The following is a 21,326-nucleotide window of genomic DNA, read 5'->3' on the forward strand; positions in this document are numbered from 1 at the left end:
AGAATCCAAAGAGGTTCTACAAATACATAAAAGGCAAATGAATCACAAGGGAGGGAGTAAGGATCTACAAGGTCATCTATGTGCGGGTCCACAAGAGACGGATGAGATACAAAATGAGTATGTCTCATTGGTATTTACTGTTGAGAAACTGTTGAGGATGTTGGGGAACTTGGGGAAATAAGTAGTGCTGTCTTGAGGAGTGTACATATTACAGAGAAAGAGGTGCTGAAGGTCTTAAAGAGCATCAAGGTAGATCAATCCCCAGGACCTCATGAAATGTATTCCAGGATGTTGTGGGAGGCCAGGGAAAGAATTACGGGTCCCCGAGCAGAGATATTTGAATCGTCGGCAGCCACAGGTGAGGTGCCTGAAGATTGGAGGGTAGCAAATGTTGTACCTTTGTTCAAGAAGGGCCGTAGGGAAATGCCTGGGAACTACAGACCATTGAGCCTACCATCTGTGGTGGGTAGGTTGTTAGAAGGTCTTCTGAGGGACAGGATCTACTGGCACTTAGAGAGGCAAGGACTGATTAGGGATAGCTTAGGGGTGATCTTATAGAGGTCTATAAAGTAATGAATGGCACAGATACGGTAGATAGTCAACATAATTTCCCAAAAGTCAGGGAATCTAAAACTCGAGGGCATAGGTTTATGGTGAGAGGGGAGGGATACAAAAGGGTCCGGAGAGGCAATATTTTTCACACAGGATGGTGAGTGTCAGGAACGAGCTGTCAGAGGCAGTAGTAGAGGCGGGTATAATTTTATCTTTTAAAAAGCATTTAGACAGTTATATGGGAAAGCTGAGTACAGAGGGTTATGGGCCAAATGCGGGCAATTGGGACTAGCTTAGTGGTAAAAACTTTATGAGCGAGTTGGGCCGAAGGCCCAGTTTTCATGCTGTAAACCTCTACAACTCTATTATACTCAAACCCAGGATCTGCCAGAGAGAAAAGACCAGAGCTACCAGAACTGGCCCTCCCAGGGGGCAGGTCAGGATACTCACAAAGTCCAAAACTTAAGAAAGGATAATCATTCCAGTTTCTGCTTATTAAAAAAAAATGGGGGAGGCGTCAAGGCACCCCACGAAAGAATGCCCTGGGAGGGAGAGCCATCCCCCACCAGCAGGCAACCCACCACACCAACTTGGACCACCCAAGTGTAGAGTCAACACCCCCCCCAGTCCGACTCTGCATGGCCAGGATTGAACTACACGTTTTAAAAAATATATAATTTTTACAGGATGTGGGGCGTCCACCCACTTTGCTTTAGGGAGGGAGTTCCAGGATTTGATCCAGCAACAGTGAAGGAACAACGATATATTTCCAAGTCAGGATGGTGAGTGACTTGGAGGGGAGCCTCAAGATGGTGGTGTTCCATGCATATTTGCTGCCCTTGTACTTCTTGATGTTTAGTTCTTATGGGTTTTGAAGGTGCTGCCTAAGGAGCCTTGATGTGTTCCTGCAGTGCATCTTGTAGATGGTACATATTGCTGCTGCTATGCGTCGGTAGTGTAGGGAGTGAATATTTGTGAAAGGGGTGCTAATCAAGCGGGCTGCTTTGTCCTGAATGGTGTCAAGCTTCTTTAGTATTATTGGAGTTGCACTCATTCAGGCAAATGAGGCGTATTCCGTCAAACACCTGACTTGTGGTGGACAGGCTTTGGGGAGTCAGGAGATGAGTTATTCTCCACAGGATTCCTAACCTTTGACCTGCTCCTGTAGCCACAGTATTTATGTGGCTAGTCCAGTTTAATTTCTGGTCAATGGTAACTCCCGGCTGTTGATTGTGGGGTATTTAGTGATGGCAATGCCATTGAATGTCAAGAAGCGGTGGTTTGATTCTCTCTTGCTGCATTTTCACGTGGAACGCTTCGTGTCTGAGGAGTTGCGAATGGTGCTGAATGAACATTATGCAATCATTACCGATTATCCCTGTATCTGACCTTAGGTTGGAAGGAAGGTCATTGATGAAGCAGCTGAAGATGGTTGGTCTTGGACACTAGCTTGAGGAACTCCTGCAGTGATGTCCTGGGACTGAAATGACTGAAGTCCAACAACCACAACCATCTTCCTGTGTGCTAAATAGTATTCCATCCAGTGGAGGCTTTCCCCCCCCCAATTCCCGTTGACTCCAATTTTGCTAGTGCCCCTTGATGTCTTGTCAGTCAAATGCTGCCTTAATGTCAAGGACAACCACTCTTTGCTTCTCACTCCCAATATCTGGCGTTCTACTCTTTTGTCCATGTTTGAATCAAGGCTCCAATGAGGCCAGGAGCTGAGTGACCATGGTGGAATACAAACTGCACATATGTGAGCAGGTTATTGCTAAGTAATTCTGCTTGATAGCACTGTTGATGACCCCTTGATCACTTTGCTGATGATTGAGAGGTGACTGATAGGGTGGTAATTGCTGGGTTGTATTTATCTTGTTTATGTGTTCAGGACATAACTGGGCAATTTTCCACATTGTTGGGTAGATACCAGTGTTGTCGCTGTACTGGAACAACTTGGCCATGAGCACGGCAGGGTCTGGTGCACAGGTCTTCAGTAATATTCCCGTAAAATTGCCTTTAGCTGTTTCTTGATATTATGCATGGTGAAACGACTTGGCTAAAGACTGATATCTGTGATGCTGGGGGCCTCTGGAGGTGTCCGAGATGGGTCATCTACTCTGCACTTTCGGCTGAAGATTGTTGTGAATGCTTCAGCCCTTTTTACTGATGTGTTGGGCTCCTCCAGCATTGAGGTTATTTGTGCAACCTCCTCTTCCAATGAGTTTTTAATTGTTCATTACCATTCACAATTGGATGTGGCAGGACTGCAGAGCTTAGATCTGATCTGGTGGCTGTGTGATTGCTGAACTCTATCAATTGCTTCTTGTATTGTTTGCCATGCAAGTAGTCCTGTGTTGTAGCTTCACCAGGTTGACACCTCATGAGATTTTATGTGGTCAGGAGACAATGTTGAGGGCACCCAGAACAAATCCCTTCCAACTGTATACAACTGTACTGTCACCTCTGCTGGATCTGTCCTGTCCGTGGGACAGGACATACCCAGGAATGGTGATAGTGGTGTCAAGGATGTTATTTCTAAGGTATGATTCCGTGAACATGACAATGTCAGGCTGTTGCTTGACTAGTCTGTGAGACAGCTCTCCCAATTTAATAACAATAATCTTTATTAGTGTCACAAGTAAGCTTACAGTAACACTGCAGTGATGTTCCTGTGAAAGTCCCCTAGTCGCCACTTTCCGGCACCAGTTCGGGTACATGGAAGAAGAATTCAAAGTCCAGTTCACCTAATGAGCACTTCTTTTGGGACTTGTTGGAGGAAACCAGAGTGTTCAGAGGAAACCCACGGAGACACGGAGAGAATGTACAGACTCCGCATAGACAGTGACCCAAGCCGAGAATCGAACCTGGGCCCCTGGCGCTATGAATCAACAGTGCTAACCATTGTGCTAACGTGGCACCCTTCCTTGAAGTTAAACTAATCCTTGAAGTTACGGTCATTATCCTGGGTAAAATACTTCTGATGAGTTCACCCATGTTCATCAGTACATCCAATGATAACCTGAGGTGGCTGAGACTGAAGAGGAACTCTTGATTATGTAAGAATGAGCAATTGCATACGTCCTGGCAATTGTTTTACTGATGTCATGGATGGTTGGAATCCAGACTTAAGGTGGGAAATCATGATTTTAAACTTCAGAACATGGAAGCTTTAATTAAGATGAATGAATACTGATCAATAGAAATGTTATTTGTTCGCATTTTGATAACCTGATATTTGTTTCACAGATAATCAAGAATACCTCATCAATATGATAGATTCTCCTGGGCACGTGGATTTTTCCTCTGAAGTTTCAACTGCTGTACGTGTGTGTGACGGTGCTGTTGTAGTGGTCGATGTTGTTGAAGGAGTTTGTCCTCAGGTAATCAAAAGGAATAAATAAACCTTAACTGGTGGCAACTTCAAACTTACAGTAAATAATTATTGAGGCATCAGTGTCTTCATTGTGGTGCACATTGGGCTGGGCACATTTCTTAGTATCAAATATTTTATTTGCCCAAATTCTTTATTTTCAAAGGCATTATTAATGTTAAGATTTCAGCAGATTTTGCAGCTAAGTAGAGCAACAAGAATACATCACCATGATTTTAATGCAGAAATAGCAACAATTTAATTCGCTGTACTGTGAATGCTGCATTGACACTTCCTAGATGACAATTAGCAAAACTGTTGTTTCATTTACAGACACAGGCAGTGTTACGCCAAGCCTGGTTGGAAAACATTCGTCCAATCTTGGTCATTAACAAAATAGATCGACTAATAATTGAGCTAAAGTTGACTCCACTTGAAGCCTATATTCACTTGCAGAAGATTCTGGAGCAGGTAAAAAAAGTCGCTGATATTTTGTTGAAAAATTATTTTTGCATAATTTGTATCTCCATTCCCAGCAATAATTCTTTTTATTCTTCATTCTGTTCTTACTGTGGTACTATGGAGAAGAAGAATTTGCTTTGTATTAATGTACCTCATACAAATTTCAAAAGAATTGACTCCAAAAATATGCTTTGAATAAGCTATTTACTGTAGTTGAAACTGAAGATAAAAACTCTGCCTTTTTCCACACAAAAACAGAAAATACTGGACAATCACAGTTGGTTTGACAGCATCTGTGGAGAGAAAAGGGAGGTAACATTTTGAGTCTGGATGATAAAGAGTCGTCCAGACTCGAAACATTAGCTCCCTTTTCTCTCTCTGCAGATGCTGCCAGACCCGCTGAGATTGTCCAGTATTTTCTGTTTTTGTTTCAGATTCCAGCATCCGCACTAATTTGCTTTTATCTGCCTTTGTTTTTGTAAAAACATTTTTAACTGTCTCACTGAAAACTTTCCATTTCTTTACTAACTTCTGAGAAGACTGTTGTCCAGAGTAAAAGAAAGGGCGAGAGCACTTGGGATGGAGGGAGATTTGAGGTACCGGGCAGTAGTCGTAATTATGTTGACAAACTTCAGTATTGAGGTAGAAGATGGAGACTTGGGTTTGGGACCATTCTTCTCTATCCAGTGTAAAAATCCACCTTGTTATTTCCTTTGTTCCCATTTTATTTTATTTTATTTTATTATTTATGGTATGTGGACCCATAATAGGAGTGTGCCATTAAGCAGTGCCAGGGCACTGTGTTCCTAGGTTTTGTGTTTTGTTGTTTGTCTGTGTCTGTGTGAGGATAGTGGGGCGAATTAGAAAGGAGGGATTTGGAAAGGGGTAGTAGATCATCAGTTACATATTCTGTCCATTTAATTAAGCTGTACATAATAAAGGGTTACTTGTGTTTTAAAGTTACAAACCTGGTGACAGTAGTTTATTGTGTTCAGCCAGGGTCCTGTGTTTCAGCTGTGTTGCAACTCCTAAAGACCACCTATTTCCACCGTGGAGGTATCACCAGATGCTGCTACTGTCTAGGCACATCTGCTGCTGAACTTCATCCATGTATTGTTATTTCTTTTTTTAAAAGTACATTTATTAAACTTTTACATTTTAGACAATGACGCAACAAAATTACAAAGTAGTACATCACCATAAGCGAAGAAGTAAAAAATGGCTCAGCGTACATGAGGACATAGACGGGAGAGCAGCATTTCAACAGGCTCGATACAATCATTAGACATAACTAGGTTCCGATTCAGCCCCAGCAGAGACTTGAGGGGGAAATAGGATGAGGTCATGAAAAACGTGGTAAAATGGTGCACACCCTCCAAGCTGCATCAGCCCGCAATTGCTGTGAGAAATCAGAACCGCTTCCGAAAACGAAAAGTGGGAATCAATATCTTTTGACTATAATGGATGTGTCTACTGGGTTTCCAGAGGCCATTCCAGTACGTAATATTGCAGCTAAAAAGATTGTGGAGGAGTTACTTAAATTCTTTACCAGATATACCCACAGAAATACAATCTGATCAAGGATCGAATTTTGCCTCAAGGTTATTCAAAGAAGTTATGGATAGCTTAGGAATAAAACAATTTAAATCAACTGTGTGCCATCCAGAATCGCAGGGAGCGTTAGAAAGATGGTATCAGACATTAAAGACAATGTTGTGGGCTTATTTTCAAGATTATCCAGAGGATTGGGATAAAGGAATTCCATTCGTACTGTTTGCAATTAGGGATGCACCTAATGAGTCAACCAAATTTTGTCCTTTTGAACTAATTTTTGGTCATGAGGTAAGAGGACGACTTAAATTAATTAAGGAAAAATTGGTGAGTGAGAAATCGGAAATTACATTATTGGATTATGTGTCAAATTTTGGGGAACGATTAAATAGAGCAGCTGAATTGGCTAGACAGCATTTAAAAATTGCACAAAATGTGATAAAACGGGTAGTGGACAAGACATCCTAAGTTTTAGTTTTGCCAGTGGAGATAGAGTTTTAGTATTGTTACCAGCGGTAGGTGAATCTTTAAAAGCAAGGTTTTGTGAACCGTGTCAGATTGAAAGGAAATTAAGTGAGGCGAATTATGTGGTTGAAAAGTCAGGTAGAAGGAAGACACACCGAGTGTGTCATGTGAATATGCGTAAAAGGTACTTTGAAAGGGAAGGAGAGCAAAAGGAGGCGATTTTAATGATTCTAACTCAAACTGACGAACCAAATCTAGACAACTGTGAATTTGACACACCTCAAATTGAATTTGACATACCTCAAATTAAATGGGAAAACGAGGATGTTCTTAAAAATTGGGATAAATTATTGAATTACCTTCCAAAGAAAAACAAACTGACCTGAAAGAGATATTGACATCACATGGGCAAGTTTGTAGAGATAAATTGGGAAGTACTAAAATGTCTATACATGATGTAGATGTGGGAAATGCTGTTCCAATCAAACAACATCCATATAGAATTAACCCTTTAAAATTGGCATAGTTTAACAGTGAGATTGAAAGTATGCTTAAAAATGGCATAATTGAAGCGGGTTGCAGCCAATGGAGTTCACCCATAGTGATGGTACCAAAGCTGGATGGTACCCAACGATTGTGTGTGGACTATAGAAAGGTTAATGCAGTTACAAGAACGGACTCTTATCCTATTCCAAGTTTGGAGGATTGCATTGAGAAAGTGGGACAATCAGCTTTTATTTCCAAACTGGATTTACTTATAGGTTACTGGCAGGTACCTATATCCGAAAGAACGAAGGAGATTTCAGCTTTTGTGACTCCAGATGGTATATACCAATTCAAAGTTAAGCCATTTGGCATGAAAAACGCCCCAGCCCCATTTCAACGGTTAACTAACAAAGTTGTTTCAGGATTACCCAACTGTGCGGTATACATCGCCGATCTGGTAATTTTCAGACAGACATGGAAAGAACATTTAAAACATCCAATGGAGTTATTCGATCGACTTCAGGAGGCGGGTTTGGTGATAAACCTAACCAAAAGTGAATTTGAAAAAGCCCAAGTCACTTTCCTTGGCCAATCGGACAGGGTCGAATGGTCTCACAGGATGTGAAAACAAAAGTTATTGGGGAGTTTCCGATACCCTCGACACAACGGGAAATAATGCGATTTCTTGGTCTGAGTGGATTTTACCGGAAATTTGTACCAAATTTTAGCAGTGTGGTTGCTCCACTGACTGACTTGCTCAAGAAGCGTAACAAATTTCAGTGGACAGCAGAGTGTCAACAGGTATTTGATGGCCTGAAGGCTGTGTTAACCACTGCTCCTGTGTTATCCATCCCAAATTATACGAAACCATTTAAAGTGGCGGTTGATGCGAGTGATGTGGGTGTTGGGTGCAGGTGCGGTGCTTCTACAAGACGATGACGAAGGGCTAGAGCGGTCTATTGGTTATTTTTCAAAGAAATTGAATTATCACCAGAAAAAGTATTCAACGATTGAGAAGGAGATTTTGAGTTTGGTGCTGGCATTGCAACATTTTCACATTTATGTGACCAGCAATCCATCTGACACCATTATATATACTGATCATAATCCGTTGACTTTTTTGGAGCGATTCCGGAATAACAATGCAAGGCTGTTTTGCTGGAGTTTATTGTTGCAGCCATTTCATTTGAAAATAGTACATGTGGCAGGACGAGAAAACATGATAGCCGATACATTGTCACGAATGTGACGAACGGAAGCAGGTTCAGTTGGAGGAAGAAAACAAAGCAAAAATGGACTATATTATTATACCTGTTTGCGTGTGATGGTTTTTTGAAATGAAAATGTATATTTACTGTGTGTATTTCTTAAAGGATAGTGAAAAGGTGAAAAATGAAACCATCTTGAAGTTGATGGGTTTTTTGTCTTGGGGGGAGGTGTCATGTGAGAGTACCTTTAAGAAATGGGTGTTTATTACTGCAGTGTTGTCAGAGTGTGGGTGGAGCTGGGCTGTCTGTCAGCTTTAAGCTTGGGTTTGTCTGTTTTTTTGGTTTCGTTTCAGTGTTGGAGTTAAAACCAGCCAAGGCAGGTGTACTGTTGTTCTCTCTGCCATGTAAAGACTATCTCTTGATCATTTGGCGAATTCAGAAGGATAACTGTTCTCAGTAGTGAATTTAAACCTGATGTGCTTCTGTTAAAAGGTTTTTTTTAAAGTCTTATGGATGTTAAAAGGAAATTAAGGATTCTTTGTATTTTTGGGGGTTGTATTTCAATTGATGACTGCTAAAATGTTCACTATGTTTTAAAAAGGTTAACTTGAGTTCATAGAATAAACATTGTTTTGCTTTAAAAAATACTTTTTGATTTCTGCTGTACCACACCGGTAGAGTGGGCCGTGTGCTCCCCATACCACAATCTAGTAAATATTGTGGGTCAGTCAGGTGAACTCCATGATACTTTTTGGGGTTTTCTAAACCCTGACACATAACCGGTGCAACAAATTGTGTACATCAAGCTCCCACAAATTGTTCTGAGATAAATGGCTGCTTAATTTGTTTTTTGTGGCATTGGCTAAGGGATATGGATTGAGCCAGCAGAATTGCAAAGTATACAACATTTTTAAGAAAATCGAAAGGTTAAATCTGCAGTATAATTTTAAATCAAGTTGCAATAGTAAGACAAGAGGCATTGATTCAAACTATTGAAAGGCATGTTTACCATTCGTGTCACCAATTTCTTCACTTAAAGAATGGTCAAGATGTGAAGTCTGTCAGAAAGGGTTATGGAATCAAAAATCCCGCAACCATTTAAGAAGTAGTTGGATGCTGTATTGGGAGCGTGTGCTTTTGGATGCTTGTGAAGGGATGAATTAATATGGGCTGAATGATCTTCCTTACCTCCAATTATCTTGTGAATTTATGCGAATGAAAACAATTTGCATACTTCGTATTTTACAGACAAGAGCCAAAGGCGCAACTGCAATTATATATAAATAATAATGAAAACAGCAGCTGTCATTTGGTAGTATTTGGACTGAATCAAAACTTGGAGGTTAAAGGGATAGAACAGGGAAAGAAAAGGAATTCGGGGAACGTTCAAGAAATACGAAGAAAACTAAAGATTGAAGGTTAAATTAAGAGAGTAAGAAGAATACAGCAAAATTAAAGGGGAATATGCTGACAAACCTTTTAAAGAAGCCAAAGTATGGAATAAAAGGCTGAGAAACCGAGGAATGAAGGCTTTAATGTTTTTTGCCACTGCAGGGAAAAGACATAAATGCAAGCTCGAGGTTAACATGCCTGTGAATTGGTATTATTTCAGCTATTTTCATCATCAAACATTCTTTTCATAAAATTTGAGTAATTGGCACTCACTCATGGACTCAACTGTCTGTGGAGTTGTGTGGAGCTAGTGGTTCTCCAGCGCACACATTAATTAGATTGAACGCAGTCTTGAAAACGAAAACCACCTGCTGTATAATATATTTATTTCTCTGCTCGCTTTAAGTGATGAAAGCAGCATTAAAAAAAAATATTTCGACAGGTAGCTTACAGATGACAACAGAATTTGAGTTGTGCAGTTTGCCTGACAACCTTTGATCTGTGTAGGAGGTGAACTCTTGCACAACCCAGTACGAATTTGCTGATTTGGTACTGGTGTCCTCTGGGGTTACGGAACTGGTTCCGCACCCAGCAATGTGGCGCCTTTACCAAATCATAATGTTGAACCATGGTAAGCTAACTGGTTTGGCCTAGAAATGCATTTATAATATCTTAAAAAAGCATAGAAAGAAATGTTATTTCAGACACTAATTAATCATTAATTCAGCAATTTGTCTTTTCCAATCTATATTTTTATAAAACGAGAAATTAAATTGCTAAAATGTAATGATGTGCTGTGCATTTAGTGTAATTTGACCACAGATGGCATTCATTTCACCAGGGGCTGGTTTAGCTCACTCAGCTAAATTAACTGGCTTTTAAAGCAGACCAAGCAGGCCAGCAGCACGGTTCGATTCCCGTATCAGCCTCCCCGGACAGGCGCTGGAATGTGGCGACTAGGGGCTTTTCACAGTAACTTCATTGAAGCCTACTCATGACAATAAGCAATTTTCATTTCATTTTTTCATTTCATTTTATCTCTGAGTTGGACAACATAAGGGTATTTTGCACCTGGGTCATAAATTATATTCAGTGGTTACAAATGGAAAGTTGCTTACTATGCTCAATTTCTAATTGTTCTAGATTTATGGTTACCTGTGGACAGTTTACTATCTGTCTATCTAAAAGCGGAATAAATTTACATTTGAAAAACAACTGTCACATCCCCAGGATGTCCGATAGTGTTTCACAAGTAATTGGTGCCTATAGTTCATGGGAAAAATTAATCATTGCACTTATATATTTTGGGTCAGACATCGTTTATTAAGGTAATCATGTTGTTCCTTCAAATGTATAACTACCAGTCGGAAAATATTAACTTATGTAAATCAACAAAATGGTAGATTTTTTTTGTCCCAAAGTTATTAATAGCCATCTTAATTCAAAACGTCAGTCAAATCTCTTAAATGGTTTCATCTGATTTTCTTTGGCCATATTGTTTTCTCAGTGAACCAACTGTTTACATCCAAATTGCTTTTGGTTTCCAGCCTAATTGAGCCACACCTTGAGTGCTTCCACTCTGGTCCCATTCAGCATCCATTCAAGACCTGTCTATTCAATACTTCACTTAGATCCTGGCTGACATCCAACGGTAGTGTTAAGGGAGTACGCCAGTTGAGTTGCCATCAGTTTGGAACAGTTTTTTTGCAGGATAAATAGGCTAACAGGGGGTCTAGAGTGGAGAAGAACTTAAAGAAAAAGCTGCTGGTTTTAGTAAAGAAATAGAGAAAAAAGTTGAAATAGTTGAGCAAGGATAGAATTTTTCCCCTAAAATTAATTTATGATGAGGATACTCAGATTGGTATTTTGATAAACTGGCTGTTTGGGGAGAATGGCTTGGTTAATCTAACTATCTACTCCCATTGATGAAAGTACAAATGAATTCACTTGGAAAATGGGTCCTTTCAGAATGGAGCAAGAACAAAGTTAGGAGAATGAAAAGGCCACGTTTGTTTATTTATTTAACAAATCAGTATACTTTTCGACATAGGATATTAGAGAATTCTGCTAATTGATAATACTGTTAAAGTTTAGAATGACTTTTTGGAAGCCTTTCCTGTACTTTTCCATGGAAAGTCAGGTTGTACTGTTAATTTGTAGATCAAGTTTTCATTTAAGGATCTTCCACATCATAGGATTAAAATTACCTTTTGTGGCACAGGGGAAGCATATCAAATGAAATGAAATGAAAATTGCTTATTGTCACAAGTAGGCTTCAATGAAGTTACTGTGAAAAGCCCCTAGTCACCACATTCCAGCGCCTGTTCAGGGAGGCTGGTACGGGAATTGAACCGTGCTGCTGGCCTGCCTCGGTCTGCTTTAAAAGACAGCGATTTAGCCCAGTGTGCCTAATGATCTTGAAGGTCAAAGGAGAAATCTCGGAAATGCAATGGCGATGTAGCAGGGGTCAGAGACCATGGGCGGGTTTCTCCGTCCCGCCATGACTTTGGGATTTTCCATTTTGCCAGCTGGTCAATGGGGTTTCCCATTGTGCGGCAGCCCCAGCAAAACGGATAATCCCGATGGCAGAGAGAATTCAGTCCCTTACCCAAGAAGTGCACACCCCGATTTTTTCACAGTGCCAGGGAACAAGAACGAGGAGCACAATTGGACATGTAAATTCATGATCCTATGCTAGTTGTTGACCACAGTATTATCAAAAGCCAAAGAATAATTTAAAAAAAATGAAAATTTAGAGTACCCAATTATTTGTTTTTCCAATTAAGGGGCAATTTAATGTGGCCAATCCACCTAACCACATCTTCGGGTTGTGGGGGTGAAACTCACGCGCACACGGGGAGAATGTGCAAATTCCACACGGACAGTGAACCAGGACCGGGATTCGAACCCAGGTCCCCAGCGCCGTAGTCCCAGAGTTAACCACTGCGCCCGTGTCGCCCCAAAAGCTCAAGAATAATAACTGACATTTGCACCATTGTCAAAAATCCTTTTGTCTTTCAAATGTATTGCTGAGAGTGAGAAATAATACATTTGACGGATTGATTTTACTGTGCCAACTTTTAGGTAAATGCTGTGACTGGGAGCCTGTTTACATCAAAAGTATTGGAAGATAGAGCAGAGATGGAAGTCACAGAAAAGCCGTGTTCAGGCTCCAAGAGCAGTGAACACATCTATGACTGGAGTGCTGGCCTGGAAGAAACAGATGATTCACATCTTTACTTTGCCCCCGAACAGGGAAATGTGGTTTTTGGAAGTGCTATTGATGGCTGGGGCTTCAGGTATGGAAGTCTTTTAACTGGAATTTGTGCCCGAAATGTAGAAACACTTGACTGAAAAAAAGGGTCGCAAAATCTGTGGGGTAACCACCAGACTCCTGCTATAACTCAGACAGAAAAACTGTGTGAATGTCCATCTGTGCTGTCCTAACTGCTGTGCCAAGATGCTGGTCTAGTTTCGATATTGAAGAGATCTAGTCTCAACAATCCCATGGTAAACAATTTTAGAAATGATCATCTTAATGAAATAATGCTTCTTGTGTCATTAAATTATCTCTGAAAATGGAAAAATTAGACTTGTATCTATCTGTGCCCTGTTTTAATAGTACATAAAGACATTGGAGACTAAGTGTTGATGCCAGGACTGAATTGCGTGGGGTTTGCATTTCCGTTGAGGGTGCTATTTGTGGAGCAATTCAGGACATACTAATGGGCCAGCACTTTGCTGCCGCGAATTCACAGTCCTGCGGGTGTTCTGATGGTTGGGGCCGGCGTTAGCGCCAAAGTGCCTGGTAGCTGGAGCTATTTTTAAGCACTCCACTTACAATACAGTCAGTACAGCCTGTAAGTTGCACCAAAGGTATCCGTTTGTAAGCAGACTGCAGCAATGGCTGTCTGAGCCATGCCATCGCGATCCCGGACTTGGCACCCAAGTCATTACCTGCTGCTGCCCCAGGCCCGGGCAGCCATCCTGCAGTAAGCCCCAGAGTTTTCAAAGCTTTTTCAATTTTTTGCTTAGCCTCCCACTCCCCCTCTGCAGTCACGGCGCCCAGTTCATGTTTGTAAATACTTGTTATAATTTACACCCATGAGACTTCTGCCTGAGAGGAGAGGAGCACCACGGAAGTATGGAGCATTCTGTGTCCAACCCTTTAATCACATTTAAATGCATGTAAATGCTGGTTTTGCATGCCTCTGCAGCATGGAATGCAAACCTCGTTATCGCCACCAGCCACGGACTGGAGAATGGTGCCCGAATGCGCACTGGAGGCAGACCTCTATTTTGGCCAGATGCCTGATTCTCCGCCCGATCGCTGTTCACATTCGCGGCATCGCAAGGTGGAGAATTTCGCCCTATGTAAATCCTTCTTATTCCTTATTTGCGTATAACATTCTTCAGAAGAGCAGATAGAAACCATGGTACCATGAGAGAATGGGACCTTGGTGCTGCAGAAGTTTTCAATTAAACCGCATTGTTAGTAGTCTTTGTTTTGGAAATGCATCTCAATTCCTTCTCGCCTGTTGTCGGTGCACTAAAAAAAAGTTCCTCTTTACTGAGCATGTTTATGATTTTTAGTCATGCTTTTGTATTCGTTGGGCACTTTTGCCAGAATGATTTATGGTTTCACTTAACAATGACTGTGCTTCAATGTTAAACCCTTGTGTGATGCCCAAGGATGTGATGAGGCACCTTATATAAACAACTTTCTTTTTTCTCTTTGTTTATTCAATAGCCAATGTGATATGGCATTGCACTTACTGGTTTTTATTGCCGGGTGAGTTCAGCTGATCTGTAGAGAAAATTTGCTTTGAATATGACGTGCAGGGGCTTTAGAACTGGAATGATGCTGGGCAGGGAAAGATTAAATAAGATTACTAAATTGTATTTTTACAGTGAACCTAAAAATAATGAGGTCACGTCAAAATTCAAAACTTGTGCTTGAACTTGGTGAATTGGATATGTAAATGTTAATGTTAATTGTGCATGATATAACAAATTTGAATAATTCTGGAGCATCAGCTGTGCAGTTGTCTGGAATTATGCGTGATGAAGTGCTTGCAGCTGGCCTAATTAACTTTGCCAATCAATTTTAATCTGTTAGGTCAATAGTTAGCTATGTTTCTTTGATTACACAAGTGTTTTGGTAATGAGTTGGTACATGTGTATTCAAATTTCAATAACATCATTGTTTTTCAATCGCAAGAATGATCTGTCATTTCCCAAAAGAGTGCTGAGAAAGATAGTATCTCGGTATAGGATGTTCGATGTGGAGGGAAAAAAAGGAAGAGGGTAATATGTATTGGAAATGATGGAGCTTGTGAAACACAGGGAGTTGTGATATTTGCTCTAGCCTGAGCTCAGTGGTAGCACCTTGGGTCAGATGGTTGCCTTCTTAAACCCCATTCCAGATGACTCTTGGGTAGATGAAAAATGAACTAATACGCTCCAACAAGGAACAGAAAAGTTCTCTTTCCTGCCCAATATTGATTCATCGACTAACATCACTTGGTGGGGCGGGGGGGTCATTTTCTTATTGATATTTGTGCTGAACACAAATTGCTTGCTGTGTTTCCTAAATTACAGCAGTTACTACTTTAAAAGTATTCAATTGGCTGTGAAATGCTTTGGGATATCCTAAGGTTGTGAAAGTTGCTATATATAAATTAACATTAATTTCTTTCTTTCTGTGAGAATTAAGAGAGCTGAGATTGTCACATGCAACCCCCCCCCCCCCCCCCCCCCCCCCAAAATTGGTGAACTAGCACCAAGTTTGAATTCATAGAATCATAGAATCCTTACAGTAAAGAAAGAGGCCATTCAGCCCATCGAGTCTGCACCGACCCTTTGAAAGACCATCCTATCCAGGCCCAATACCAACCCCCCCGTAATCTCACCCTAAGGGGTAATTTAGTATGTCCAATCCACCTCACTGCACATCCTTGGACTGTGGGAGGGAACGGGAGCACCCGGAGGAAACCCACATAGACACAGGGAGAAAGTGCAAACTCCACACAGTCACCCAAGATGGGAATCGAACCTAGCGCTGTTAGGCAGCAGTACTAATCACTGCACGTCCGTGCTGTCCCAAAGCACTTTGCACTGCAAATTGCACCAAATGTTTTCCAGTTGTATTCTCTACGTGTGTGGAGAAATGAGAAAATTAACTTCCCCTGGTGTTTCCAACAGCAATATGTGCACAAATGAGGAACAACATCGATGGTGCATCATCAGGCACTGGAATTTATTCCAAAATAGTGAAGCTGATAGTCATCTATTAAGCTGGAATGTCATAGAAACGAGTCATCAGAGGTGCTCTGAATTTAAGAAATGTAATTGTGAGAATTTTTGTTGTAAAGCTGCAAAACATTTTACAAATTGGAACTTTGCAACTCGAATTAGCTGAAAATGGTGATGCAGAGGAAACTAATTGAAGCAGTTTTGATATTGGTGAAAAAAGACATGCTGTTGAAGCTTTTCGTCTTGCATTCATCAGGCCAGCTGGCATGATAAACCAACAGTAAGGAAATAACAATATTTACTGTATGAGAATAGTGCCGATTGGTTGGCAAATGGAGTCTGATTGGTGGAGGCATTGCCATGGAGAATGTGGCAGAGAAACAATTATCTGCGGGGCCTTTGATCAAATTTAAACCAGGCAGGGCTGGCCAATTCTGGTCAATACATTGCTGGGGGTGGGTGTGAACCAGGGTATGGCTGTCCTCTAAACTTCTGTTCAGTTGAAAATGACACAATGAACAAATGAAATGAAAATCGCTTATTGTCACAAGTAGGCTTCAAATGAAGTTACTGTGAAAAGCCCCTAGTCGCCACATTCCGGCACCTGTTCAGGGCATGTGTGGACATGCTCCTTCTGTCTGCAAAGCATAGAGCCCTATGTGTGAATATATATGTGGTTTCTAACCTGCATGAGTGATAGGCAAAGGAAATCCATCCTGTGGAATAATGGCTACCCTGATTGGATCATTGCTCACTGTATCTCGTGCAAACTCATGAAGGGGCCTAAAATGCTACTTTCGGTCCCAAAACATGTCCAATATTAGCTATTGGACAACACCTGCTTAGCAATCCTGATTGAGCTAAGAAGTTACACTTACTATGCCGGAAGCAATATATACTCACACTCCATTGCAGACAGAAGGAGCATGTCCTCGCATTGCATCTTTTCCAATTAAACAAAAACTTGGGGAACACCCATTCCCTGGCTCATTTCAAGCCCAAGCAATGCGTTGCCAATCAGAGTTGACCTGCCTTGCCTGGTTTGAATTTGAGCAAAAACACCGCAGATAATTGTTTCTCTACTGCCTTCTTCATGGAAATGCCTGTACCAACCAGACTCCACTTGTCAACCAGTCAGCACGCTCTTCTCATGCAGTATAAATTGTTCCCTTTGCTGTTAGTTTATCTTGCGATCTGTCTTACATAAGATACATAAGAACTAGGAGCAGGAGTAGGCCATCTGGCCCCTCGAGCCTGCTCCGCCATTCAATTAGATCATGGCTGATCTTTTGTGGACTCTGCTCCACTTTCCGGCCCGAACACCATAACCCTTAATCCCTTTATTCTTCAAAAAACTATCTATCTTTACCTTAAAAACATGTAATGAAGGAGCCTCAACTGCTTCACTGGGCAAGGAATTCCATAGATTCACAACCCTTTGGGTGAAGAAGTTCCTCCTAAACTCAGTTCTAAATCTACTTCCCCTTATTTTGAGGCTATGCCCCCTAGTTCTGCTGTCACCCGCCAGTGGAAACAACCTGCCCGCATCTATCCTATCTATTCCCTTCATAATTTTAAATGTTTCTATAAGATCCCCCCTCATCCTTCTAAATTCCAACGAGTACAGTCCCAGTCTACTCAACCTCTCCTCATAATCCAACCCCTTCAGCTCTGGGATTAACCTAGTGAATCTCCTCTGCACACCCTCCAGCGCCAGTATGTCCTTTCTCAAGTAAGGTAAGTCTTGTCCAGGTGTGCGTAAAATGAAAAGCCTTGATCACACGTCTCTCTTTTCCAGCAATGGTGAAGTTTTGTACTACCTAACGACTATCAGTTTTTATATTGTTGCCTCCTCTTCTAAATAATCAGAAGATATGCTAGATTTTTAGCACGCTTTTGCAAATTTGAAGAAACTCTATGACGGACCATCATTGGGCAGCCTGCAGCAGAGTCAGATTGCCACATTGAGGGATCCTTGAATGGCAAGTGTGGCACGTTGAGGTGAAGCAGGGCGAGCAGCATCCTTTCCTTTTATTTGTTCATCCTTCAATTGGCTGTATTTATGCAGCTAATCAGTTAAAAATATGTACTGCAAGCTTGAATAATTAATATTCCACACACTTTGCTTGAGCAGATTAGTTTAAAGGGATTGGCTGAGTAATTCAGATGGACAGTTGTGTCTCATGAAGTTTGATGGGGGTCAGACTTTAATTTGTTCTTGGGGTCTGAGAGTTGCTGCCAAGGCCAACATTTGTTGCCTTTGGTGGTGAGCAGTTTTCTTGGGAGAGTCCATCTTGTTAAGATCCTGGGCGCGATTCTCCAATCCCCTCGCCGGGTGGAAGAATCGCGGGAGGGCCGGGCGACTCACGACCCCCCCCCCCCCCCCCCCCCCCGGCGCCCCCTGCGATTCTCCCACCCCCCCGCTCGGAAGAATCGGCGCTCGCCGTTTTTCATGGCGACCAGCGATTCTCCGGCCCGGATGGGCCGAGCGGCCTGCCGTTCCCGACCGGTTCACGACGGCGGCAACCACACCTGGTCGCTGCCGTCATGAACATGGGCGCCAAATGCTCGTTTGAAGCTTGTGGGGGGCGGAGAGGGGAGTGAGCACCACGGCCGTGCTCGTCGGGCCGGCGTCTCAAAGTGACACACCCTTTCCCCTCTGCCGCCCTGCAAGATCAAGCCGCCACATCTTGCGGGGCAGCGGAGGGGAAGAAGGCAACCGTGCATGTGCACGTTGGAGCTGTCAGCCGCCGTGACGTCAGCCGTGCATGCGCGGGTTGGAGCTGGCCAACCTGCGCATGCGCGGCTGATGTCACTTAGGCGCCGCCGTCGCGTCATTCTCGGGCGCGCCGCCTTGACTCAAGCGTCAAGGCCCGGCGGCCGAGAGTTACGGAGCGCCGCTCCTAGCCCCCCGGGTGGGGGTGAATAGGGTGCGAGGAGCGGTCTCCGAGGCCGTCGTGAAACTCAGCCGAGTTCACGACGGCCTTCCCGATTTATCGCGGGAGCGGGGAATTCCGCCTCCTGGATTAGAACCCAACATTTGTTCGGATACCAGACAATATTATAATAATATTCTTTATTAGTGTCACAGGTAAGCTTACATTAACACTGCAATAAAGTTGCTGTGAAAATCCCCTAGTCGCCACACTCCGGCACCTGTTCGGGTACAGAGGGAGAATTCAGAACGTCCAATTCACCTAACAAGCACGCCTTTCGGGACTTGTGGGAGGAAACCGGAGCACCCAGAGGAAACCCACGCAGACATGGGGAGAATGTGCAGACTCCGCACAGGCAGCACCCGAGCCGAAATCAAACCTGAGTCCCTGGCACTGTGAAGCAACTATGCTACCGTGCCACTCTAAAGAACCCCAACACTTTTTTTAAGTTTGTAAAACTGTGAGGAAAGGATACTTCACCCCAGGAATGATGACTCTGACCAATAGGTATCTTTTGTGTTAAAACAAACTTTAATTGAAACACAGAATTAACCACGTTAACATTAAGAAAATAGCTTTATAGTTATCAATGCAAGTTCTTAAACACAGGAAAAATGTAAACTTACACCTTACACCGTCACTATGAATCTTCCAACCAAGCACCCCCAATACTGATCAAATGCCACTTATAAATAAAGTTAACAGAACAGGTTTGTTTGCTTATCTGTGTAGAGACATTTTGGAGAGGGAACCTTTCAAGAGTTACCTGAAAATCCTTTGTCTTGTCAGAAGTTCCTCCTCAACCTGACGGCATTTGGCAAAGCTGCTGTTGGCAAAGCGAAGGAGCAATGATTATAGTTCCAACCTTGAAGGGAAACTTGCAGATTTGTTGCCCTTGTCCTTCTTAGATGTGATGTGGAGATGCTGGTGTTGGACTGGGGTGAGCACAGTAAGAAGTCTTACAACACCAGGTTAAAGTCCAACAGGTATGTTTCAAACACTAGCTTTTGGAGCACTGCTCCTTCACCCGAGAAAGGAGCAGTGCTCCGAAAGCTAGTGTCTGAAACAAACCTGTTGGACTTTAACCTGGTGTTGTAAGACTTTTTACTGTCCTTCTTAGATGGTAGAGATCACAGGTTTGGGAGGTGCTTCCGCAAGAGGCTTGACATTTTGCTATCGTGTATGTGTTACACACTGCTACCACGTTGGAACACTTCCACATACTTATCTGTAGCACTTCCAAGTGCTTATCTGCTATGCTGCTGACCCCTTTTCATGTACCTGGGGAGCTTTCAGGCAGTCCATGTACTCTTTTTTTTCCCCCTTTTTAAAATTTAGAGTAGCCAATAATTTTTTCCAATTAAGGGGCTATTTAGCGTGGCCAATCCACCTAACCTGCACATCTTTGGGTTGTGGGGGTGAAACCCACGCAGACACGGGGCGAACGTGCAAACTCCACACTGACAGTAACCCATGGCCGGGATTCGAACCCGGGTCCTCAGCGCCGTAGGCAGCAATGCTAACCACAGTGCCACCGTGCTGCCCCCAGTCCATGTACTCTTAATTGCCTCCAATGGGAATGATGGGCTGGGTGATGAGACAGTCTGGCAAAATAGCGGGCTTTTTTTTTTCAGATATCATCTTTCCCCATTGTTGCTTCCCCAAACAACAACTGAGCCTTAAATAAGCAAAATACTATGAATCCTGGAACCTGAAACAGGAACAGAGAATTCTGGAAAAACTCAGCATGCCTGACAGCGCCAGTAAGGAGAGAAAACAGAATTCACATTTTGAGTCCTTTGGCATTTCATCATAACTGAAGGGAGGGAGAATGTGATGGATTATAACGTGGAGCTGTGAGAGATAGTGGGCAGCACGGTAGCATGGTGGTTAGCATAAATGCTTCACAGCTCCAGGGTCCCAGGTTCGATTCCCGGCTGGGTCACTGTCTGTGTGGAGTCTGCACGTCCTCCCCGTGTGTGCGTGGGTTTCCTCCGGGTGCTCCGGTTTCCTCCCACAGTCCAAAGATGTGCGGGTTAGGTGGATTGGCCATGCTAAATTGCCCGTAGTGTCCTAATAGTAAGGGGGGGGGAGGAGTTGTTGGGTTACGGGTATAGGGTGGATACGTGGGTTTGAGTAGGGTGATCATTGCTCGGCACAACATCGAGGGCCGAAGGGCCTGTTCTGTGCTGTACTGTTCTATTCTATAAAAAAAGTAGCGAAGAATAAAATACAGATGGCCTGGTGTGTATGTGCGCGCATGTGGGGAAAGGGAGGGGAGTTGCATTGAGGGAATGCATGTATGGGATATTTTTTTAAATGGCTTGAAGGTGGAGGAAAAAAGTCACAATCTAAAACTGCCAAACTCAAAGTTGAGTACCGGAAATTGAACTTAACTTTGGGGTTATGGCAGTGTAAGCTAAACTAACACTTGTACAGCATGTGTGCAATCGTGAGGTGTTCCAAAGTGCTTTACAGGCAATTAAGTGATTTTCCAAGAGTCGTCACTGTTGAGAAGTAGGAAACATGGCAGCGAGTTTGCTGCAGCAAGATCTCACATGTTCTAATGCCCAGTACATGCTCAGGTATAATATTGTCCAGGATCGTGGAGAACTCCTGCTCTTCCTTGAAATAGTGCCACCGAAACTT

At 42.7% G+C, this 21,326-nt stretch overlaps 1 protein-coding gene across 1 annotated transcript in view; it reads left to right on the forward strand.

Annotated features, from left to right (window-relative positions):
• Window positions 1-21,326, forward strand: part of efl1 (elongation factor like GTPase 1) — a 405,088-nt gene that overhangs the window by 23,743 nt on the left and 360,019 nt on the right. Inside the window, exons 5-7 of the mRNA XM_038813286.1 lie at window positions 3,799-3,932; window positions 4,256-4,393; window positions 12,571-12,785. Of these exons, the coding sequence (XP_038669214.1) occupies window positions 3,799-3,932; window positions 4,256-4,393; window positions 12,571-12,785 (487 nt within the window). The remainder of the gene's footprint in view (window positions 1-3,798; window positions 3,933-4,255; window positions 4,394-12,570; window positions 12,786-21,326) is intronic.

The sequence above is a fragment of the Scyliorhinus canicula genome, chromosome 12, assembly GCF_902713615.1.
Source record: "Scyliorhinus canicula chromosome 12, sScyCan1.1, whole genome shotgun sequence".
Classification (NCBI taxonomy): domain Eukaryota; kingdom Metazoa; phylum Chordata; class Chondrichthyes; order Carcharhiniformes; family Scyliorhinidae; genus Scyliorhinus; species Scyliorhinus canicula.